Here is a 26,054-nt window from a genome sequence, read left to right as displayed (position 1 = left end):
GCTGCAGGTGGATTCGATTTGATAGTAGGTGAGCATATTTTCCATATTTTTGCGGGCCAAATTTCCAAGCTCCTGCATCCCCCGGACAAGGGTAGCCGGGATCCCGGACTCGGGATCTCCAGAGACTAGAAGCTGTCGTGCGACTCTCCGACCAACTGACAGGGGAAATAGAGCAAAACATCTTGAAGGGTAATATGCTGGAGACATCTCACCCGTGTACAGGTGTACACGCTATCGCTTTCTCGCGTTTGTAGACATAGACAGTCCTGGCGTGGCTGCCAGATCATTCGGAGCAGTCAAAAATAAATCTACTTTGACAGGTCTTTGCATACGGCGTTACTGGCAAAGTGCAAATGGAGAGCGTGCCACCGTGTCAGAAGGTGTGTGTATTTGTATAAGTTCGTTTGTCATTCACTGGGCTCCATATTGGGGTTGTCGCGAAGATCGGAACGCGCTTGGGGTAGTACAGGTCATGCGGTGCTACGAAGCGAAGAAATTTGACTCCACCGCCCGTTCAGGTGATGGCGGTGATAAATGTGTGTAATGAATGAATACTGAAGGTTGGTTGGTTCCTCCAGAACCGGATGATTCCACGTATTCCCGGCAACATCCAGGAAGGATTCAAACCCGTACGCCGTGGCCGCCCCCGTGGGAATAAAAGCACGGCAAATCAAAGCCATCCAAAATGCTGGCTGGGCTGTCACCCTCCGGGTTGTGGTCTAGCTGGGTCTAGCCGGGAAACGAATTGCAGTTGCCAGACATTCAATGTTGTAATTGACTTTCGTGACCATCATTACCAGGTTCCTACGGGGGTCCTTTGGGGCAACTCGCATTCGCATCCTTCTCGCTTCTCGGTCGACTCATCGCCGCCACGGTACCGGAGCACCGGAATCTTCGAGGTAGTTTCGAGGAGGCTTTCGATAGTGACTAATGGTTCGGTACCTGGTTGAATTGCCTCCATCTTTTCGCCTACCACCGCAATGTGCGTCTGTCTGTGCGTCAGCCTGAAGGTGAGCATCCGCATAAGCTTTATTCCTGGAAAGTGGAGTGGCTCGTTGCCATCGTGAGCGGCTTCCGTGTGCAGCTGGTTTCCGATACAGTGGAACGAACGAATTCTGATTAGCAAAGTCTCGCGAGATTTCCTCACGGGACAGACACACGCAGGCACGGTGTATACGGCCTGTTAGAAATCTTTTCCATCCCATCCTGCGCGCTCCTGTGGTGGTAAAGGATGATGGTGCCGCTTTGATAGTGTGTGGGTCCTTCCCTTCTACTTGTCAGAACCATCCAAACCATCGTAACGCTCTCGATTGCGCCGTGTTGTGAGGATTGTCCGGGGAACTGCACAACTTGTCCAACGAGCAAGCGCTGCTGATGACGGTGTCGTCGACGATAGCAGCACACCTACGTCGATCCGTCGAGTTTTCATCCCATCCCTCGTGGTGACAACAAGGACACGACGCCCCAGAGGCAGCGGTGGGAAGTCGGCCGCGCTGAGGCGACCCTTTTTTTTCTCGATATAGAAATATACATAATTCTCCGGTAGGCTTATATTATTCCACCGCACTATTTTTGCCAGCAATGGTCGGTTAAGTCCGCGCCATGGTAGTAGTACGGTCGACGGTCGAGTTAGGATACAACGGGGTACGTCCCGGTGGGACTTGACAGTGGCAGCAGGGTATGAGTTGATGAGAGACAGCATCTCCGCCATATCCCGACTTCTGGTCTGGGCTAGTCCTGCCCGTGCGGGGGTATATACAAGTATAAGCAATTTAGAGTACGGAACTCGGTTAGCTCGGTGGGTTCTAGGCTCTGGCTTGGGATGGTGGCGGGAGATTTTTCGCTAACTCTTCCGGGAATATCCCGGCCAACGCAAAAACCCGCTGGTCGTTGCCGTGGTCGTGGAACCGAATCAGTAGCAAAGGTTGTTATTATTACACACTTTGTGTGCTGGCCGTTGTCGCGGTTGTTGTTGCTGCTGCTGTTAACCCACCGTCGTCGTCGTGTTGCAACTAATTCCACCGCTTTCCGGCAGAGGGCGGGAGGGTTTTTGGGGATACGGGCTGCAGTAGGTCGAGGATTTCTAGAGGGACCAGAGTTTATGAATATATGAGTGAACTCGACGGATGTTCCGTTTTTTTTTTGTTTGGTTGCGGGGTTTTTGCCTATTTTCCCTATGTTCATGTGGGCTAACCGTGAGCTAAGTTATAGAGCTCAAATTGGTCATCGTCACAGCGGACTAGCTGTGAGATGCTTGCTGCTATATGTCTACTTACGGCGGGCGCAACTAGTTGTGGCACGAAATGTGGACCAATAGCCAGTATCCCAACCGCTTGCTTGTTCTATACCGCTCAATTAGTTCCACTAAATTTCCACTTGCCGGTGGACATACATTTTTTATAATGTACTCTGGTGGTTTAGGACCTTATTGGACTGGACGGGTTTCTTCATCATCAGGCACTAATAGGGGTTAAAATTGGCATTATATTCTTGCATTTTTTTCTATTTCAAAGTGCTTATATCTCTTGCTACCGCTAGTTAACCTTAATATAATGTATGTCTATGGATTATAAGTCTACCTTTAGGAGATATAACTTCAATGTTTACAATTCTCTGTATCTCTGAATCCGTTTGTTTGGTTGGGGATGGACATCCAATTATATTGCGACAGTCAGGCCTCTTGTCAGCTTGGGTGCTGTTGGTAATAAAATAAGTTTCAGTTGCCTGTTGTTTGGCTACTTTTGCACCAACCCTCAACCTCCAGGACTCGCATCCAGTTGTGAGAAAATGGTCGCAACATTTGTATCCGTTAGGACCCTCCTCCACCGGCCACCGTTTGCTGCAGCTTCCCTAAAACAGTGCCGATGCTGTCCATTCCTGTCCATCACGGTGGATCTCCACAGACGAAGAAAAGTGCAATTCATTGTCGATTGGAGCGTTGGGAATTGGAATGTCACCTCACCTCGCCCTCTTCTTCTCTGTGCCCGCCGAAGTCCACCGCACACATGTCCGCAATTGTGAGTGGGTGCGAAGGATGCGATAATTATTTATGCAACAACCGTCACCTTGTCCGCGGGTGTTGCATTGGCCTGCATCTGGTCCCGGTTACCCCGGTCGGTAGTGGTTGATGATGTTCCCAGCGGGCTTAGCGCTTAGGCTCACAGGCACTAAATGCACAAGTACACGGTGTTATTGTTGGCGTAGCAGTGGGGACTAGCTGTTGGGAACACCGTGCGCTGCCACTTACTATTCGGCACCAGGATAATGTTGCCCGGTGTGTGTCTGTGTGTACATGCATTTTGTTTTGCGTATCCCCGCGGTTAATGTGTTTGTTATGCGCGGCAAATATCCGGCAAACCCAGCGGCGAATCAACATCCGCATCCGCATCCGTGCAAATTCCCTAATCAATGTGTTAGTATCGCTGCGCCGGGTGTTTAGGCCGTTTTTAGGTCGGTCGCGGCGTGCTGTAGTAGTGTTGCGTGGTGCCCTCTGGTGCTGTGCACGCACACAAAACACCGCGGACTGTGCCGTGCTTGTTCCTCGGTCTCGCAAGGGTCATTTGTGATGGCGGTGAGGTATTCACACCACTCGGACGGTGTGGGACGGAAGTTTTCGACCATCATGTCGCGTTTTGCAGTTGTGTGAATGTGACGCGCGCCGGTATGGTTTATTGGATTTAAACGGTGCAAAGTCATTGACGTTCTGTTGTTTTGTAACCCCTCTCCGAGGGGAATAGTGTTGAAAGATGACACTTTGCATAGGTGTTATGCGTTAAGTGTTGGCCTATAGGTTGTTTATCGCGCAATCAATTAGATCTCTAATAATATTAAATAATAAATATTAAAACTTAATAATATTAAAACTTGAAGAATATATTATATTATTGTCTAATTGTTAAATGACATTATTATTCAAGTTTTTGAAAGAATAATTTTGGGACATTTTATGTGATGTTGTACTTCTCTTTAACAAACATAAAAAAATGCCCTCATGATCAGCAATAAATCAGCTGATAATGAGCGCTTTAGAGAGCGGGAATCCCCCTTTCGAGACGTAAACAAATAGTAAAAGCAGCACGAAGCAGGATAAAAATGACATCCAAATGAACAGTTGGCCCTTACCACATGAAAGATGTTGCTCTGATGAACCATTTTCTCTCCAGAACTTGGCCCTAGCAACGTTGCACAGGCCAGCGGTGAGAGTGCTCACACCGGTGTAAATGGATTGCGTTCTGCCATCCCTTGCAGCATCCCACAGGATCTCATATTCCCTTTTCATACACATTTCCCACCATATTGCCGGTGGTGACCCCGTGTGTGTGTGTCTCTCTTTCTTTCTCTCTCTCTCTTTCACACACTCTGTCACTCGCTTTCTCGTCCATTGGCTGCGTTGCGCTTTTTCGCTAACTTTCCGTTTTGCTGTCTGGTTGGCTGTCCGTTTCCCGCGAGTGTCGTATACGCACGGATGGAAGCACGCTACCGGAAGTACCGGTACACGGGGCGGTGAACGAAACCAGCACCCCGGGTCCGGTTGGAATTTCTCGGTGTCGCAAGCAGCACAGCAATGAGCCGGCGGTCGATCCTCGCGGGATCAAATAAATATATATTCTGATATTAATATATGTAAAAAGCAATTGCCACTAATTAGCATTCATGTGGTTGTCGTTTTGTCGACGCCGGTCCGGGTGTATTTGGAGCCCACCCGGTTTCCGGTCCGGTACCGTGGTGCGCGGTCGCCGGGTTCTCTCGACTGGCTGGCTGGTTGGCCTTTGCGCGCTTTTGCCATATTTCTCCCCCGGGGTTGGAGGATCCTATTTGTGCATAAATATCTAAAATGAAGCAACCGTCGCTTCCTTCCCCTCCCCGCTCGTACTGCTCTGGCGCTTCTCGTCCTTATTCATTGTTCACAATTGGTTCGCGGATTTGTTTGGAAACAATGATAAAAACGGGAGAAATAAAGAGAGGGCGAACGAGCCATTTAGGAGAAAAAACACCACCAGGAGAGCGACATACTGCGAGGGACAGAGACAGATAGGATGTGGGAATTTGGCCGAAAATGTGGTCCACTGCGCGTCAATTGACCAGGGACGCAACATCCTGAAGGCAAATGAAGCTACTGGATGCCGCCGCCATCCCGTGCGAGCACCATCTGTGTAATTTCCGTTTTGCGTCGTTACTGTTTTGTTTTGGCCGTTTGCTGCCACTTTTCACTATTATCGAGAATACTCCCGCCGGCGGGTGCCCATTGGTTTGTAGTGCGAAAGTTTGGGAAATTTGTTTGTTGCGGAATGATTCCTTCCGTAGGTGGGTTATTATTGCTGATGAATGTTATTGAACTTAATGCAAATTATGATGTGAGTTAAAGTAAATAAATTTAACCTATAAGTGTTGTGGCACTTTGGAAGTTCGGTACGCCAAAATCATGAAAGTGTGGTGGATCAAAGGACCTTAGCTTATTCACAAGACTAGAATAAGAACTACCAGAGAGATAGTTCCTGAACCCTGAAGTTCCCGAAAGTTACTGAGTTCCTGATAGTCTTTGAACTCATATCATTGGCTATTCTGATGCAATCAGAACTGGCAACCATTCTTGTCTATAGAAGAACTATCTGCAGTCCTGTCATGTGAAGATCTTGACACTACACCACCGAGTAGCTCCACAATAGACTATTAATATCGAGTTGTAAATAAAGGAGTCATCAGCAGAGTAGGTATTTCTGTTGAAGTATCTTTCATATTGTTCCAACTCTTCATTCCTGTTGTTTCAACTTCATGCAAATTGAGGAACTTAATTTACTTACACAAAAACGTCTCAGAGAAGGTAGGACGTTTGTGTTTAGGTAGGAGGTAGGACGGGATGTGTTTGACACACTAATGTGTAATAATGGTAGGTGATCTCTCTATCTGTCTTCTTAGCGTAACGACCTCTACTAGGTCATCTACCTACCGTTTCTGGCATATTAGACTATTACTTACATTTTATCACGTAGCCAGATAACCGGATAGTAGAATTCCTTGTTACGGGAGATTGGTCCGGATCGTTCTTGTAAAGACCGGCGCCGCTACCAGCATTCCATGGGCCCCCCCTAGTAGGTGATCTCCAATCACCAATAAAAATATGCGAATAAGGTAGTGTTGTTTCGAATACTAGAATGACGAATTCATAAACGATTTGGTATATGGTTCTGTGATGCACTTTGTTTTTTATTTTTATTTAATGTATTACGGACTATGCCATTGAGCGAAGTTTCGACCAAGGTTTACAAACATTTGATTCGTTAGTAGACATTTCCCACTCGGTTCCCTGAGCTTCTGGTCTTGGCGAAATCTATACAAGACCACAGAAGATGGTCTATGTCTTGATAGCCTGTATCGCAAACGCAAACCTTCCTTGGAGCCAGGTTTATACGCTGAAGGTGAGCGCTCAATGCAAAAGGATTAGACAAGAGCCGCCTTGACATCATGCAGATGAAAGCTCTACCTTCAGAGAGCCCGTCAAACCAGGGTCGTAAGGAGATGTTTGGTGAAATCGAGTAATAAAATCTCCTGAGATCATCTATATCCCATTGATTCTGCCAACGGGCTTGGCAGAATTCGTGGTGAGAATGGGTATACTCGTGAACGAAGATCGGTCTATCACAGAGGTCACCTTCAATAACATCTCTTTTTGCATACAAGCGAAATACGAAACGCTTTATTAAACAACAACTTAAGATTTCTAGAATTTTTTACACGAAATAGCCTGGCCCCTTAACAGTCTTCACTGTTTTGAGTGCTTCAACAGCGCTGAAGCTGTATACACTTCGTTTCTGGAGGGTTTTTTTCTCAATCGCTCTACTATTTCTCTTGATTACTATTCCACGTTCGAATCGGGATATTAGCAGTAATATCCAGTAATGAGAAATGAAGATCTAATTCTAATCGAATAATCAATATTACGCGACAGACCTCCTCATGAACCAGCTCCAAATCTCAAGGATTAGTTTATCTGAAGAGTTCCTCGTTAAAGCATATGTACTAAGAGTATTGAAATAGTTCCTCGTAGACGCACAAAATATGCACTCTCAATTCACCCAGAACACTTGTTCGTTCGTTTAACAAACCGCTATTGGGTTGAGGGCAAATGCATTGTCCATCTGTAAGCGAAGCCCAGTGTCTTCTGCAAAAAAAATACACCAGATTTTCCACAATTGAAAGAAGATGTGGCCGGGCTCGGTGAACGGCTCCGAAGACGGTCCACAAAAGTCCCAAAGTTTTTCCAACTCCATAAGCAGTCCACTGGGGTCGGATTGGTGCCGCAACCCTCATCCGTCCATGCGTCCATAAAACAGGCCCAAGTTTGAGTAATTAAATTTTCAGCTAAACGATGCTAAGAATTAAGAACTATAATCGAGACGTTAGACTCCTCCACAGTGGCCCCAGTCCACCCCATCGGTAGCAATTGCAGTGTGCCCGCGTTACCCTTTGAAACCATTCGAACCAACCTTCAATTGCGCTGCTCTCATACTCCCCGGAACCCGAAACCCCCACACACACACACACTTTTCGATTGGAAAAACGGAAACTGTCTGGAGAATTGCCTACCGGAGAGTTCAAGATTTTGTGGGCAATGGAAAAAGAAGTGATTGCTGAAATAATTCGTGCAGCAGCACCCGGTAGCAGGGGAGCTAGACGATCGATTGCATGTATCTGAGATTAAAGAATTGCACCAAAGGCCGAAGAACTTTTGCTGCCCGCACTATGCCCCCGCTCAAGAAGTGCAAACGGCCAATTGGAACGGCGTCTGGCCGGGTGTTGGAGTAGGCCTTTTGGGGGTACGCGTCTAGTGGATGGGACTCCCCTGTTTTTTTTTGCGTTCTTCGTAACAGTAGGGATCTCTTATATTTTTGGTGCGTTGGGCAACCCGAAACGGAGTGTGGGAAAACCAATTTGCTATCGTCTCCGGGATAAGAGATTCTGTGGCCCCGAAGAAACTGGCAACGGGGTCACAATATTAAGTCATGGTGTTGGGCGAGCGTGAACACAAACAACTTGGATGCATCTTTTGAGTGTCCCTCAACCAGACGGCTTTTCATTCCTGCTATTGTCGAATATCTTGCTTTTCTAACAAGATTTGGCCAGATCGCATCGAAATTGATCGTCACATTTGCATGAAGCCACTATGCTGCACCTTCGCCAACGATGGGCTCTTCGAACTGTTCGTGGACCGTGCCATCGAAAACCCTTTTCTTTTCGACCGCAAGGCAATGGAAGAACAAGAAACACCCGGAAAAATGGTCTCGGTGTCTCGGTTATTGGGGGGAGCGGTGGTGGTGGTGGTTGAAAGACGTTTCGGAATGTTTTGCCCATTCCGGTGGTGCACCCCATTTTTCGTACGGAAATAAGGAAATCAGATATTCTTATTATAGCGACCAGGAAGACGGTACACGACGGTCGGTACTGAAGGGTGCTGCACAATCCGATTTTTACCCGTTGCTTTCGGTTCTGTTTGAACAAAAAAAAAAAAAAACAGGGTAAGCTTCCAAAACGCAACAACGTAATAAGGCGAACGAAAACCACATCCCCGCTCCGATCTTCGCTTTAACGAGGAGCAAATTTTCTTAGCACTCGGGAAATCGGGAAAGCGTCATTTTTTATTCATTGCGATTTGGAGCAGATTTTTCGACCGACCAATCGACGCGCGGTGGGCCAGCCTGGCCAGCCGGTTCACTTGAAACTTGTTTGCCGTTCGGTTGAGAATTGTCTTGGAAGGAAAGATTTTTTTTTTAAGCAAAAGGCACCTCTTTTACTCCGCTCGTGTTGAATGAAAATGTGCAACGATAGCGGAGTTTGGTTGCATCTTCAATCTGCAATTTTCTTCGCCTTTTCCCACGGTTGCTCCTTGTGCTTGTGGTGCAATGAAGCGAGATTTGTTTCATTTAAAATAACCCACAGAACAATAAAATCTACATCCTTTTCCTGAGCCATTTCTAGCTGAGAGTTGCTAGAATAATATAGTTGCCCCTTTTGCTTAGAATAATATCACCTTGCAGCGCAGGAACTCCCCAGACATTCAAAGCGCATACACACGACGCGCGGAAGAATTCGTCCGCATGTGAGGGGCGTATTATTCCGATGTAAAAATCAAAATTGAATTCACCTGTGTTACATTCCCCCGGCGAATTGGTCGGAATGGTTTGTTTGTTGCCATTCATTACACGATTGCAGCATCATGTGATGCAGCATCAGGGATCTAATCAATTTGACCCAGTTCCATCACTTTGCATCCGAGCGGATATTGGAGCGAATATATTCACCGGGGAAGTCTGTGGGGGAAGTAAAAATAAAGAGTAAATGAATAAATAAAAACGAGGAATAACAAAAATCGTCCACAGATTCCCGTCCACACCCTGGCAATCCGACACCCAAACGACCCCGAATGCCTCATCTCGTTATCTTTTGCACTCTACTGGGTAACCGAACCTCTTTGGTTTGGTGCCATGTTAGTTTCGCCGCTAGCATTTTCCCTCGCCCCCTCGGCCAACGTTCTCCAAATGCTCTGCATTCCCCCCCCCCCCCCCCCCTCCTGGCCCACGGTTGTGGCCGGGTTTGGTGTTGGCTCACCAGCCATAAGCGAATCTCCCGGGAGTTGTTCACCTTCCACCAGTCGGCCGGCACCCCACCTGCTGGGGCTTTGATAACTCCAGCCGTACCAGGACACTACTCTGCTGCCTCCCACCCCTCGGAGTGCCATTGTTCTGCTCCTTAGTGCTTCGGGTTTTTTCTTGTCCCCCTAGGGGGAACGGGCCATCTCTGGGTTACTCCGATGTACTCTACCGTCGTTTCGATCGTAATTCCGTTCCGACATTTCGTTCATTTTATGGATGCGCATCCTCCCGGGAATGGTCCCCAACTTCTTCGACAAACGGGCAGCAGGGTTTGCGACGGGCCAGTACCGGGTGGGTTGTGGAGAAAAAGAGAGGGCTAGTGGGCCACCAATTCAAAGCTTAGCAGAGGTCCCAAAGCACCCTGAAGTGTAGTACCAGTTCTCCAGTGGTAGATATGAATGTGTGTGTGTGCCTCTTTTGTGTGTGTGTGTGAGTGTTGTGGACACACACAAAACCCGGAGACAGAGGGAGAAAGCTTACACACAGACCACTTGCAGCGCTCCTGTCCATTTGGCAGTTGCCGGAAGAATAGAACCCAAAACTCTGTGTGTGTGCTTCGGTGTGTTATTTGCTAAGGATTTACACACACAGCACACATACAACCAAACCAGTCATTCGCCTTCAAGTCCCTTCAACTTCGGAGGTGCTCCCCAGTGGCCATTTCTTATGCTTGAAAATCCGAAACACAGCTCGGAACTTTCACGATATATCTCCCAGGCCCCGTGCAGGTCCGGTCCGGTACGGTTCTCCCAGCAGCGGATGCCGTTTTCCGGTCCGGTGTGTGTGTGACTCGTTTCCACCATTTCCACCGATGGCCATCGTTTTTCCGTGCTATAAAGCAGCACGCGCGCACACCGACACCTCAAACCCCGGGGAGGGGGACCTCCCGTACCACCGTCCCATCGGAGGCCATCCGGGTCCGCCACCGATCAAGGGGACAAAAAAAACCTAATCCTCTGCCAAAACCAGTTGTCACTAAACCCGGACACTCATGGCAGCCGCACTTGACGGTGGGGCTCTCGGTTTTCCTTCTTTCTTTTTTTCCGCCCCGTGTTGTCGGGAATGTCCTTTGCGTGACGATACGGAAAGCCCCAGGAGATGCCGAAGAAATGGTAAGCAAATACTCATGTTTGTGTGTGGTGTGGCGTAATGTTTTTTCTTTCTGTTTCCACTCCCGGTGGCTCCGATGGTGGTTCACGGCGATGCGTTTTTTTTTTCATGTGTGCCTCAACAGTGTCTCAGCGCGACAAGAAGAGCCTTGGTTCCAAAATGTGGTCCCTCCCCTGAACGCTACGGGTAGGTTAGGGAGCCGCCGCCGTCCCTGGCAGCGGCCGGAACGGTTGTTCTGGGACGGTGCCGACTTTCGGGCTGACTTTCTTGGCCTGTGTCGTGTGTAAGCCTTTTCCCAGCTTGTTCGGTGTCTTCTTTCTCGCCGAAAAGCGCGCGAAACACACATCTCTTCCAACCGGCAGTTGGCAGTTTTCCGTCGCATTATACGACACCGCTGAGAGTACGAAAGTCAAATCGAACCATTGAACCAGGGCCGCATACACACTTCTCTAGTTTTTCTCGTGATCTCGAACCCCTTGGCCGCGTTCCCCTCAGGCTCAGACGACGAGGTACAAAGAAGCGGGCGCAAAAAAAAAGCACCCTTATATTCGCATCTTGCCAGAAGACAGTTCACTCTAAAGTCACGAGGTCAGCACACCGGCAACACCCGCGTGGGGATAGCAAACGGCGGGTGCATATTTGGGTGTTTCGGATGGGATGGAACGGTGGGGTATCAGGTGACTCAAATGAAGAAGACGAACAGAAGACGAAAAAAATACCCCGACACATACTCAGGTGTGTGTGTGTGTGTGCGGGAAGTGTCGTAAGAGCCGGGCCGCACTCTAGCTAACGCCGCCGCTGGGTCATAACGAGTCTCACCGTGCACAGGTAGTGTGCTAGTAGAGCTTAGTAGGCGCTGGCTGCTGGCTTATGCCCGTGGGACAGTTGTTCCTATTCCTTCACGACCGTATCTTGGCAGAGTTCCTACTTTGAACCTTGTCATTTCCGAGTCACCTGGCTGTTCCTTCGGGGTCAATCCAGCGTGCTCTGGAGGGTGGGTGAGAAGATTTCATTCCATTCGATTCCTTTCCACTCGTTTCTACTCCTGGAACATAGGAACGAAACCGGGCTGCTTGATGCTCCGATCAGCAGCTGCAAGAAATGTTCATCTGCGTATTTCAGATCGTCAAATTCTGCTTGCGTGGGGCCACAGTCTGTTGCGCCACCCATCGACCACTGTTGGTGGTGTTTGCATTTTTGCAACCCGGCGACCTGCTTCACAATCATCATTACCACCCACCGACCCCCCCGCAACCAGCTCCAAAAACATAAAATCGATAAGAAAAATGGAGACGGATAGACGACTGAAGATAAATTTCCCACGGGGGTTCACTTTTTGAATATAATTGCGAGTGTGCTGGTGCTCGTCTTCTGGGCCCCATCCGGTCCGGTCTCGCTAGCTGTCGGCAGTAAGCATCATTGCATGTCGATTCCGGTGGATTAAGTGTGTGTGTGTGCGGTGGTGGTGGAAGTTCCACAGCTCCCAACGGCATTGCACCGTGTCCAATGGTGGAGTTGAAGGAACTACCCCGGGGAATTGGCACTCCGGCTTTTCACGAGCTTCCTAATCGAAGTGGCGGGTTTCCCGGCCCGGGATGAAGCTTTTGCCCCCCCGTGCATTGATTGGTGTCCGTCCGGGGTGCGTTCGGGTGCAGGTAATGGATATTGCAGTGCCCGTTAATGCGATTGTTGCAAGCTCGTATGAGGTGTTGGTCTATTATATTTATTAGATTTCACGAGCTCGGAAAATGCAATGAGGTTTTGTGAAGCATTATTAACTGTTATTTATGGCGTCCTTTACGTTTTTTGTTGGGTCTGTGGTTAGCATTCCCTGCTGCAGTAAGGAACTGAGGAGAGACTTTCATGCTAATACATCAACTATATCTCTCCAACTTAATTTCTATTCTACTTTATGTGGACGGCCCAAAAGAAGTTGAAGGTATTATTAGCCGATGTCATTAAAATGACATAACCGGCTCACTGCTGCATGGCATTGTCGGAATCGTTGGACGATAGTGAGATCACTGGACGAATTCTTGAAGTTGTTGGATGTTTCTTCAAATCCAAGTATGTTTCTTCGAATACTTGGAGGAAAAGTAAAGGTCATAGAGACATACGTAGTAAGACTCTAAATGGACGAGATAAATCAGACTCACCAAGATAGCTAAAGATTTGGACGACTTTATATGTGCTGTTATCTGTTTGGATATTTTAAGATACAGCGTGAAAATGCCTGAGGAAGCATTATTGATCTTGACCTCTTGGCTGTTGTGTAAAGCGTCTGATCGCCTCTCTGACATATGACCAGCTCTGTAATATACACTGGATTCAACCCATGAAGATACAGTTATCTCGAGTACAATATTCTGCATGATATCTCTCTCCTTGACAGAGATCTTTTGAAATAGGAGTTCAGCATAACAGTCTTCGAACAACCTCCAAGAAACTATCGGTTCCAACTCCTATATCGGCGTCAGGTTCCACTATTGTTTCCATTGATATTCGATTTTAAGATAATAAAATTAATATTGTGTCATTCCTATACTTCACAGATGTTGAATCGGATCAAAATAAACTACCGATCGATAGTACATCCGTACGGTTAGGAGGTGATCGCGCGGAACGACCGTTGGAAATGGATGGTGTGGAAGATAAGAATGATGATGATAATGAAGAAATCGATGATGAAGTTGATGATAACGATGACGATGAGGAGGATGATGACGACGAAATAGACGACGACTTGCTCGAAGATGACGAGGACGAGGAAGGTGATCATGTCCGGCTTGATGATGGCGATGGTGGTCAGGATGTTGATGATGAGTTCACATCCGACAGCTTTTGCTCAGGTAAGTAGTTGTTTGCAATTATTTGATTACCAGTTATCTAAATTCATTTAAATATTGTTATGTGATGATAAAATTTACATAAAACGGACAATTGAGGCCACATGGTTGACTGCAGAATACATCGAAAGTATACTTCCAAGACATTTTCCTTGTCGCAAATAATTCTTACAATGGAGTTAGCTCTTAAGATATCGTTTAAGCGTACGAACAGTACCCTCGCTGGGGTTGGTGAGTTCTTCACGTATCGGTTCCCTTTACAATGCCGGTTCCATTTCTCAACGCACCTTTTTGTCATAGATATCCGCATTGAGGATTGTAAAAGAAGACACCACTCTTTGTACTTTGTAAAATCACCCTTTTGCTCGTGAAAACACACACTCTCCACGCTCGGCCGTTGAATATGACCTGCGAGGTGATGGACTTCCATTTCGTAATAAGTACGATGATGATGAGACGGATGTTGAATCTACCCTCCAGCCCCTCCAGCACCACCTAGGTCCATGATTGCGTTCCCCTTTCTGCACAGCCCGTGCTCTGTCCAATTTTGTAAAACTCTGTAACTGTAAGGGATGTGTTGCGTTAAGGGGATAAGCCGTAACCTATAGCTACCGGTGTAGGAACCCTCGGAAGATCCCATTTGGATCTTCCCCATGCATATATGGGTGTGCACGGCAGGGGAAAAGAGGTTTGACAGAAGGGACATTGATGAATAATTAAGCCCGTTGTTTCTATTTCGGCCCAGTTGTTTGTCTGCGGTGGTGGCGTTCTTTCAAAGCTAACCGGCCCGTACAAATCTTTCCTCGCAAGAGCGCAAGAGATTCTTAGCACCGAGTCGGTACCACTTTTTTGACCCATTCATCCATCCGTCCACTCCCTTCTTGCGAGTGTGATTTACGACCCGTACCGACCAGTGAGTTATGCAAATTTTATCTAAATCGTTCCCCATGCTTTCGGGCATCTTGTGTGGTATCACATGTCTTAAGAATGTCTTTCTGTCCTGTGTGGCATGGGTGGTGTGATGTGGTGGGGTAGTAACGGACATAATTGTGAGCTAATTTCTTACCAGTCTTAAGACGCTGACGCTGTTACGTTGAATGATAACCCACATTAGTTTGGGGTGGATGATGATGAATCCGTAGCCGAAGCAGCACGAAAAATCACTGTTATCGTTCGTTCGTCTAAAACGTGGTGTTTTTCAGAACTTCTGATTTATGTCTCATTTGTCTGCTCCCATGTTTACAATACCTACCATAATTCTTATCACATTCACTATACAAAAGAACTATTCCCCAAGGCGATGGGTTGTATCGGGGATATCCCGCTTAAGAGCTTAAGAGCGCTGCTTGCACTTTAAACTTTGAAAGACTATTTGTTGTTCAAAATTTAAGCCTCGCACACTAAAGTCTAATCATCTTTGTTTGGTTTCCTTCTGCAGCATTCATGTGACATTCCTCGTAGCTAGCAATTTAATGGCAATTCCAAATTTGTTCATCAAATATTAACCCTCGCACCGACCACTGTCTTCTTTTCTTAGCGTTCCTTCATGTGTCGCGTTTAGTGCTTCCCCACGTCCAATGCAACCGTCCTTTCGCGTGTGCGCTCCTGCTTGCTGTCGGCAGGATTTGTAGATTATTTTCACTACTTTAGCGGACAATTTCCCGAGGCTTGGTTGAGGGTAAGCCACAACCGGTGATTTTCTCTGGGGAGAAATGAGAAAAGATAATAAATTATCCAAAAACGATTGAATGTGGCAACTCTCGTGATGGGTTGACGCTCCCGGGTACCCAAAAACTAACCTGTCCTGTTACGACTGTTAAATGAGTTCGAAATAGTTCACCCATCCACGGGGCTTGATAAAACTTTCAGACCGTTTTCTTTTCGGAAAAGTCACACTGTGTGGGCGCAAGGGAGATGTTTCACCCCCCATCCCTCCAAAGGTGAAAGTGAAGAATCAATGAAGTTGTGTATAATTTAAAAGGGGCCCCACATTTAGCTGACAATAAACACCAAAAACAATCACGCACATTTCCCGTCCGCGCCGATCTGCTTTTGGCCAGGTGGTGTGTTGTGGTAAAGAACATGGCAAACAAACAGCCACACTTGCACAGAATAGAAGGGAAGGCAACACAACCGACTCACCTTTTGCACGAGGTGAACGAGAGCGATAACGAAACTTGCAAACGGCAGCGCTAAACACGGGAACACCGGAAATCCTTCGCTCGTTAACTTTATTTGCGCTCCGTTTGGCACGGTGCTGTTGAGAGTGGGAGCGTACGTTCGGATGCCGGCTCAAACACCCGGTACCGGGAACGACGATGATTCGTCTCCGTTTGTCTACATTAGGCCGGCCCAAGTAGTAGTATGGGCGAAACAATAGGACGACAACTACTAACGGCGGCAGTTCGTGCGACGGTGTGCCTACCTTTAGGCGCAGCGTGATTGCGGTCGACACGAGCGAAAGTGTTTCGGAAACGGGTGCCGGTTCGCAAACACGTACCACCCGATCCGGAATGGGTGAAAGTGACATCAATTATTCAAGGTCGGTTCTTTTCAGCTTTCTTTGCTTTCCGGTCCGGTCGTTAGGATCGGGAGCGGAGATGGTTTTTTTGTTTGGCACTAAACCGGTAGGGTTGGGTGGGCTGACTGACGCTGTTTTTTGGTACGGGAAGGACACGAGTTGACACTTCATTTCACCCAACTGCTGTACGACTTGGCACTTGATATCTTTATCCTTTTTAGATAACAAAAAACACACTCTGCTGTGGGCGGATGCATGCAACAAGAAAATGGAAGCTGGTGAACCATCCCGATCGAGTAAAACCGATAAAATAGATGATTGAGTTTAGGGTGTGCACTATTGGAACCGAGGACCCAAACACTTGATTTGTTGTGGCACGAACAGAGCAAAAGCAACAGCTCCTAAATGATGGCCATATCATGACGATGTAACAGCAAAAGAGGTGGGAAAAAAGGAACAATGAGAAACAAGATATGGCCCATGGTAAACAAAAAAAAACGGAAGACCGGAATAGTGAACAGTCCCAGAACATCAAGCTTAAAATCGACGATTGATAGTCCTGCCGGTCGTTTGAAAGCCGTGTTGTTGTTGTTTCTGCACTCCGTCCCATGCAGCTTCTTCCACTTACCCCCCGTGAGTCCGTAAATTGCGTTAACCGCAACCGCAGTGGCGAGCGGCGGGACCCTATGCCATCAGTTTGCCGGTATCCTTTTTTTTCTGTTGCGCGCGCGCGTCCCGGTCTGATTTCAGCTTCGACGAACGCTACTCTCAGTGATAATATAATTTTAATTTAACGACCCCATGCCGGAGGATAATTTATTTTAACACATTTCCCCAAACGATTGCGCCGAGTCCGATGCCCGTAGTGTGCCCCAGCCCCCACCGTTACAGGATGGGTGGATTGCGTATCCACCGCGCGCGAACGGATGAAACAGATCGACCGAACTGGCCCGAAACGGCCAACTTGAAATGACAATGGTACTGAAATATGGTGCTTTTATTTTCCGTACCGGTTGAGGGGGTGTGCCTGGGTTTTTTGAGTGCATTTGACTTCTGTTAGACGTGCATGATTATTTGCTTAATCAGGCAGCGAATATTTTGAGAAGATTGTTGACATGTTTATTATTAAAATGTGAAGTTATTAATGTTTTTTTCTGATTTTAGAGCCTCTCTGCTCTGGATCATTACAAGAAATGTACCATCTTTTGCAAAAAAGACAATCTTACTTGGGAATAGAGTAGAAAACATACTAATGTACCATAATTGCAGCCATTTAGGCGCTAAACAAAGGGAACAAAAGGACAGATGAGTGAAAGTGTAACAAAGGACATACTGCACTGGGCTTGACCACATCGCCGGGAAAGGAAACAATGCAAAACAAAACGGGAATTCTTTCCAAAATAAAAACGGATCTAGAACATTGCCAAGAATCAGCCACCTTCTTCGATCAACGCTTTACGGTACGCTCTGGCACGCGGAGGTCTCGGAAGTACGCAAGCTGTGCGGCCATTATTCGGCGAGGGCCTTCGGAAATAAATTATTTTCTAGGGGGTTTCACGAATGAGGTTTTCCAAGTGTGTGGACTGCCGCATGCGGGAGGGGTACCAGTGTGGCACCAGTGTGACGTGGGGGGCCAAAGAATTGTTTTGCCAGTGGCGCACCGTAGCCAACAAACAACAACAGTGTAAGCCGTGCGACGCAGGTTTGGGATGGAACCCCGGGTCGGGGTAATATTGAAATCACTCCCATGCTTCAGGTGAAAAGGCACCCAAGAGTGTCGTGGCCGCTCGGAAAGACACCCAGTACGCCGATCCACAAAACCCGAATGGGGCCATACGGTTTGCCGGTGTTTGCCGGAGATGAGGCTTGCTGCACTGCGGCGTACGACGGCGGTAATCGTTGATGGAGAAGCAATAGCATGTAAAAGGGAAGATAAGGAGCAAAAGGCACACGGAAAGAGATTGACGGTGAGCGCATGGTGAAGGACAAGAAGGGGGAGAGGGAGCGAGAGTGGTGGTAAAGGGAAAAGCAGATTACATTACAACACAAGGGGGGTGTGCGGATGGACAAAACGCACACACACGTGTAAACGGGCGCATTATTGCTTCATCGAAAGGATGCTGCTGTCGCAATGGTTTTTGGCCCCTTACCTTCAGGGGAATATATCGAAACATTAGGATGGCACGGTGACATCACGGCCAAGAAGACGGTGGCCAACAACCCAAATCCAAACGAAAAAAAGTCGAACGGCGGGAATTACATTGAATGAATGTTCACCACAAAAAAAGGATTGACAAAGAGTAGTTTTGTTTGTTTGTTTGTTTCTTGTGATACAATGTAGATTCTGTTTTGCTCCAATTGCTCCCAACTCAGCAGGGCCTAAAAACTATTCTTAGTTTGTGCTTTCCTTTAACATTCCCATCCCGAAAGAGCAATAATCGTGAGAGAGCATTCTCGTTTTTTTTTGCGTGCGATTCTTGAAATGCTGTAAAATCTGTCCCTTGATGGGAGGAGTTCGTTTGCTTACCATTTCTCCTGTAGGCGCATCATCACGACATTGAATGGCACAAATTGAATTCTTAACGATGGTCGTTCTGGTTGCTTCTCGACAATGCGTGCGAAGTGTCAAAAAACAAAGCTTGATAATTTCATTATCCGCAAAAACCAAAAGATTTCATAAGTTCCTCCTCAATGCTCATTTGTGATGTTTTGAATTTCTCGGTGGAGTTCACGTCTAAATCAGATAGATGGAACGTAACGTAGAACAAAGCGAAAGGGTGCATTTGAGACAATCTTAGGACAGTGAATGTCAATCATTCGTCGTACTAACCTGTCATTGGTGTACTCTTCTTTTTTTAGATTTCAGCTTACCCTTTTTAGTCAAACTCGATAAAGATGTTCCCTGGGCAAATTGACGATCAGCTAGAACCGGTGAGGTACTAGCTGTCAAACTCGGGAACTCCCGTGGTTGTTGAGCGAGGTGTTCCGAATGCCGAAACTATCGCAAAGCGCAACAAACCGGGCGAGGTTGACGATAAATTATTAATACGTATTTTTGTACACTTTTCGTCACTTGGGTCATGTTTTTTGGGGAAACCACCACCACCACCGGGATGGACATTTGGGATGTGCTTTTTCGGTTCGGTACGGTGCGGACCGGTGCGGTGATGGTGAAACAATTTTCTCCCCGCCCCGCTGCTGTCTTCCCCCTTTTGCCGGCATTCTGGCCGGAAAGACAATCACGTCAAAGTTCTTCCACCCTGCTGGTATTGTTGCTTGTAGATGAGGTATCGTCCCGCCAGCACACGAACGGGAAAACTGTTCCAAACTACTAGTAGGAGTGAACCTCTCACCCGTTTGGTGTACGCTACGGGAGTGCCCAACGTGTGAATGTTAGTGTCCTTCGTTGGCAGTTCGTTGTCCATCGTTCTTCTCCTGCTGCTGCTGCAGCAAAAAAAAAAAGACAACGCTTCATTTCACACTTTTACCAATATTTTCATTTATTTATCTTTATTGCTCACTGCGGTACCCTTTTGCACTGCGCTGGGGTGGGTTTTTGGTGCGAGCGGCATCCAACAAGCACTTGGTGCCTAGAACTGGATGCTGGATGTCCCGAGAAGTTTGGTTTGGCTTTACCCGAGCCCATCACCATGGATGGATGGATGGATTTGGATTGGATGAATTGGGCCAGAGTGTGCCAGAGAATACGAGGTGGAGATCCTTTTGTCCGCACCGCATCCGCACCGAGGTTAAGGGACAATCCCGGAGAAACGGCGGGACGCACACTGGTGTTCACCTCACAACCACCGACACCGACCGCTTTCCCACCGGTTGCCTTCTGGTAGATTATGGTCGGTGATCAATTGGGTAATAAAAATGATAACTGTGAAGTGTGAGATGTGGCCGAGCGTGTGTGTGTGTGGATTAGGTTTTCGCAAGAAGGTGTCCCTGGTCCCCGGCATTTCGGTGCCGGATCGATACCGTACCGTACCGGGGTAACGGGGCAAAGGTACCCTGGGGAGATATTGAGCCTCGGTCTAGGGTACCGGAGGCGTACGGTGATCGACACGCCACGCCAGCAGAACGGAAATGAAATCCCGCCGCACACAGGTACGGGAGCCGCCTGTAAGGACATTAATAAGTGTTTGTGTATGTAGTAGCGGATGGTATGATTATTTATGTGTCCCATCAGATGCGTGTACCGGTGGGTTTGTGATAAAAAATTTACACCGAACCGCTTTTTCCGAAGTTGCTCCGAAACGAAAGCATACTTACTGTGTCTCAATCGTATGCAAATCACTGCCTGAATTTACAAACCAATAAAGCTCCAAATTTAGTAACGCTGGTTGTACTAAAGATACTAGGAATTTTAGTACAGAGAGACTAAATGTTGTTGGAATAATGCTTGCCCTTTTCTGCATGTTTCATCAACAACAATTCCACCGTAAACTAAAACCCAGGTGAAGGTGGCTAGGGATCTTGTTCAACTCATGGAAGACGTTTCCATCTCCGAAGCCCATCTGGGGCCTCTCCGCTGGCAGGACTTTCAATGCCTAATGTCAGTATACGACTATTGCCTTTCGTGAGTTTACTAGCCGTGCGTTGGTTACCACTCATCCCACCAAACCTTACTTTGGCCCGGTGGGTTTGCCTTCCTCTCAGACCACCGTTTGGTCTAGGTTGCTTCGGTTACCGGCTTCCGTCCAAACTCGTACCCCATTCGTCGTGCGCTGCCGGCCTGTACGGTACGGGCAAGAAGTCCCCGGGGGAAAATAATTTCTTGATGTAACTGAACGTACTTCTTCGGCTTTTTCGGTCTAGAAGACACACATGCGTGTGCGGGATGGGAATGGAACTGGGCAAGGGAGAGTCATCACACACGGAAAAACTGGAACTTGTGGAACTGGAAAGATCTAGAGAGAGAGCTAAAGAGTGAGTGTGAGAGAGCTTGTCGTAAGGAAATGCAAGGGTAGAATAGAATTCACGCTGTAACGCAGTGCCTTGCTGTCCGTCCGAATGCCTAGGCTTGTGGTCGGTAAAGCAATGACGATCAGTACTTGCCAACCGAGAGTAGTCGAGTAGTCCCAACTCGGAGCGGTGGGTTATGCATGCATTATCACCTTGGGAGGAGACGGGGCCAACCCGGTATCTTTCGTTTGGGGGGGCTTGGTCGTTGGTCGTTAGCATCTTTGCAGGAAATACTTTGCGGAGTTTTCTGACACAGTTGACACGTCGCACTCGCGTCCTGTAAATGGAGAACAGCCTCGATAAGGAGGTATATAGACCGTGGTTTTAGCCAGAAGGTAATTAGTGCAAGGAACTCTTCATTCCAGGGTACGTCTAGCTGGAGGACACTTTCGGATTTTAACGCTTAAGAATTCAAATAATTTTCGATAACCATTTCTTACCGCTACAAATCACCTCACACTGGCTGGATAATAAATTCCAAACGTCCGCTTACCGAGTACCTGTCACGCTTCTCCCGCAACCAGTGAACATGTGTAATGAACAATTTCAATATCAAATTTCACACACTACTGGAATTTGGGAATGGTTTTTTGTTGAGGAAAAGGTGTGAGAGATAGAGGGAGAAGGATCCTTTGGTTCCTTCGCCCAATTTCGCATACCACTTCTTCTAGATGCTGTTGGTGATTCTGAGCAATTAATACCAACCAGAAGTAGACCGCCGTATCCCAAGACGCTAAGAAAGCCTGGAATAACTGGAGAAACAGGGTCAGACACAGTGCTGGGATGGGATCTTTGTCTTTGAAAAACTATCACATTACCTTTATGGTGCTCACTGCCTCTGCCTTTCCCTAGCCCATATCCCACACGGGAATTCATTCACTCCAAGATTGTGTCTCACGCCGGGGAATGCGCGAATGAATTCATCTCCCGTGGAGACTTCATTCATGGTGGAATCTGTGCCGTATTCTTGTTTTGTTTTTCGTTTCTTCGTCCGATTTCATTCGATTCTACATTTTGCGGAAACGATTAATGCGTGGAAACGGTGGTAGTAGTAGAACGGGAAACTCAGCACCGTAATCGAAGATAAACCTCGCAGCAATTACGCAAATAGAAGCTCACATTACAACGGCATCAACGGGAGCAACAACAGCAACGAAAGAAAAAAAAACCTGCGCCACGAAGGTAGAATCGGCGGTTATTCTAAGGACACGCCCGGACGTGTGTCCGAAGGGAAAATAGCGTTCCTATAGCGATGCATTGTCCGCGTGGCGGGGTGACGTGCATTAAGGTTGTTGTTCCCAATAATACCGCACCACCTATAAGGGCCAACAACGCGCAAGCAACACCTTGTCGTGCGGAACAAAGCGAAGCTCGTGCTGCGTGTGTGTTGAGCAATTGTGATGGAAGGGTCTGAATGAATGTTGAATGTGCATTCTGGAGGCTGGCAGGATGTTAAAAATCACCCTAAAACGAGGCGGTTTGTTTGGTGGCGGTTGTGGGATTTTCGGTGCAAACATATATTCCAAAATGAGGTGTCAGGGCGATCGACAGTAAAGTGGTGCGATGAACCCTGATTGAGTGTAGGAGCTTGAGGGATGTCTTAACCACGGCCAGTGCAAAAGGTGAATCAGAGGTGAATTTAGTGGAGATTTCATGCCATCGGATGATTTTTAAGGAGACAAAATATGAAATTTAAAGTATATTTTGTTCAGTAGTACATGCGAAGATGTCGTCCAAAATCTGTAACGGAGATAACCTGAATGCAATAGATAAAGAAATTCCCAAGTGCTCAGTGAAAATTTCAACAATGTCTCGGATTTATATAAAAATTTTCATGGACCAGCAATGAAGCTCAAATGCAAGAGTCAAATACAATACAGAAGTATAATATTAGCAAGCCTCGCCGCAAATGATTTTCGACGGAAAGCCACAATTAAAATTTCGAAAATCGTAAAAATCTTCGTGGATCGAAAATTATCTAAAACATCTCCTACTCCTTCTCCTATGAATTCTCCATCTATTTGAAAACAATAGGTCTAATAATCTTTTATGGAGTTGCTTCGGTCTATTAGGTTCCTATTCTGATTCCTCTTCTCGGTAGTACTGCGTAGTGAAGAATGATGTATAAATGGGATATATTATCGATTCTGTTATAAGAAGACAGGTTCTTATACACTTTAAACCATCGGATTATCCCATAAATTTAGCATAAAGACATAAATCCTTAAGACAAAAAGAGTTGGGAGTTGGTCAGACGGTTCTGATTTTATTGCATGGAAGGGCACGAAGTTGACTCTCAGACTAAGAGTTACCTAATTATTATAACCAACAACGTCTATGCAACCATTTAAAAAGACTTTGTTGGTCATTTAATCGCACAGTGAGGGGATCTCAACTTGAGGTTAGATAAGATTTGTCACGACCTGTCACCAATAAATACAGAATTGCCTGCCAATTGTCAAGCGTTGTTCTCTCTTTGTTTGTCCCAACAGCGTGTAGCTGTTAAACAAAAAAAAAACCGTCAAAACCCACAGGAAACACATTTGCTCTTTGTCTTTGTTCTCCACTGCACGCAAACCTAACATCACGTGCTTGTGTTGGGTTCTATTGGGTGCCATTTACAAGAGCACCCTTACACATTTTCTTACGGGTTTTCCTTTTTGTTTCGTCCATTGTTTCTGGCTCGTACACATTATTCTACGATTCATGCGATTGTCTATTATTGTTGTTTCGTTCGTAATAGAAAAGGCAATAAAACACACACACACCGTTCTCCCCCATCGTACAGGGATGTCTCGGCAGGACGCAGATAGCAACATCCCCCCCGCCCAACAATCGATATTCTTATAATCTTCTCCGGCACCCGTATGAACTTTCCCCGGTACTCTCCAGGGCCTAGTGGAACCGGTACACCGCCCTCCATTTTCCCTTTTTTCCACTTCTATGCACGGAGCGCCAAATCACCACTCCGACGGTGTACCGACGGTTTTATACCGTCCCCTTCCTCCCCCTCCCCCGCCCCTGTTCCGACACTCTCGGGGGAGTAATTGAATTGTTCCTCTGTGTCCCATCAGGGCTCCAAAAGTACCCCAAAAGGATACATAGAAATTGAAATGACTTTTCTTCGCCATTCATTCTCTCGCTTGTGCCGGTGCGATTTGCGAACGGCGTCTCGGTTTCTCCGCCGTTTCTCGAGCCAGCCAAAGGGACACATAAAACAGCCATTCCAGCTCTCACGGTGCTCTCACGGTGCTGCGGGGGAGGGCCACCCAATGGAAAGTCGTTCGGGTTTACCACCACCACCACCACCAGCCCGTGGCCGTTGTTCCTTGGGTCCGAGCAGCCACCACGGTTCGGCACCAGTTTCGAGCTTTCCGATATTTATTACCGTGCTCCAAGATGGGGGGATGTAAACAACTGGCAAGACGTCACGTGGTGCACGTGGAAGCGAATCTACATCTTGCCTTTGTTTTGCACCTTTTTTTTGTTGTTGTAACCCGATGTAGGATCGTGATGTAACAGACGTGAGATAGGTGTGCGTATGTTACATTTAATTTCGCATTACCAGGTTTACCTGTTCTCAATTATTCAATCTTTACATAAAGTGATAAGAAATTATTTTTTTTAAGGGCAATCGATTAGAGCATTCCAACAATTCTCTTATTCACTGTCATAGGGGTGACTGGTATCATCGCACGTGTCACACGTTTCTGTGGCGCGTAGTAGTGTTTCACCCCATCAGCCAACTCTAGGACTCCCCTCTTCCCTTTTTCTAGTACAAACCCCCCAAACCCCCCCACTGTGTGTGTGTGCGTGTGTGGCCGGATGGGCTTTGCTTTAGGTGAAAATTAAACCATTGCACTGGGAGGAAATGTACTTTTGATGTGTCATGTGTACGTTATGTCTCGACTCCTCCACTCCAGCCCATGATGTGGTTTTTTGTGGGGTTTTTAGCCCCAAAAAAAGTGGAGGGGTAGTAAGAGAGGAAGGTGGAGCTTTTATGGCTAGAGGAAGGCCGAAGGGATGCTAACCAAGTCTCGCACCGTGCGGAGATTGGAGAGGACAAGTTGTAGTAATATATTTATGAATATATTCCCAATAGAAACATTCAGCAGAAGCCTCCGCCACACAGACCTGGGCGGCTGGTGGTACTCTGGGTGGCGGCTGGCCGTTGTGCAATTGCGCGGCTTGTAGGTACCGGTACGGTGTACCGACCGGGCACCACCGGGCTGTTGAATCGGATTGAAGAGCCTGTATGTGTGCTGCAGCGTCCGCTGGGTGCTGTTCCGAAAATGGGAGCCCAACTACAGGACGGACCGGTGGCAATGGGCGTACGTGTGCGGCCCGTGCCCAGTGTTGTGTGTGCGAGTTTTGTTACTCCGTCCCGTGTTGGGAAGGCGCAAAAATTATGGCAAACTTTTATTAACAACCTTCGAGAGGTCATATCCAACCCGGTGGCAGTGGTGGTGGTGGTGTGGACTTTGTTTCAGATTTTGACCGATCCCTGGAGTTGGAGTGTGTACCGGAACCGGGGGTTTGATACAATATAATCCATACGGTTGGTGAAATGAAAGCTAGTGTGCTACTAAGGGTCACCTAGAATCAGGATAGGAATTGACTTTTGGGCTCCTTCCGGGGGGCCTGGACATGTGTTGGGGGTCAAACTTTCCTGCCACTGTCAAACGGGCAGCAATGGAAGATTAAACGAAAGGTGTTAAAGAGCGGTGGGCTTGAAGTCAAATTTTGCGCCCAATAAGGTTGGTTGCAAAGTTACTTGGGTAAAGTAGAGAAAATAATTATATTTATGAAATAGCTCTCTATATCCCTGAGTATTTTTATCTTTTTTGGTTTAACAACAGAAGCAGATCATTGTAAAGAGTTTTAATGCTTATACGTTAAACAAATTGCAGGGCAAATTTACCTACCATCGATCAATTTAACATAAAGTTTACAGCACTTATT

The 26,054-nt window shown here is 47.1% G+C and overlaps 1 protein-coding gene across 1 annotated transcript in view; it reads left to right on the top strand.

The window, feature by feature from the left end:
• The window catches only part of LOC128306360 (uncharacterized), an 82,030-nt gene that overhangs the window by 14,547 nt on the left and 41,429 nt on the right, over nucleotides 1–26,054 (top strand). The window contains exon 3 of the mRNA XM_053043845.1: nucleotides 13,310–13,606. Within this exon, the coding sequence (XP_052899805.1) occupies nucleotides 13,310–13,606 (297 nt within the window). The remainder of the gene's footprint in view (nucleotides 1–13,309; nucleotides 13,607–26,054) is intronic.

Source organism: Anopheles moucheti, chromosome 2 (assembly GCF_943734755.1).
Source record: "Anopheles moucheti chromosome 2, idAnoMoucSN_F20_07, whole genome shotgun sequence".
Taxonomy (NCBI): Eukaryota; Metazoa; Arthropoda; class Insecta; order Diptera; family Culicidae; genus Anopheles; species Anopheles moucheti.
The sequence above is the reverse complement of the archived record's forward strand: the minus strand, read 5'-3'. Positions and strand labels throughout refer to the sequence as shown.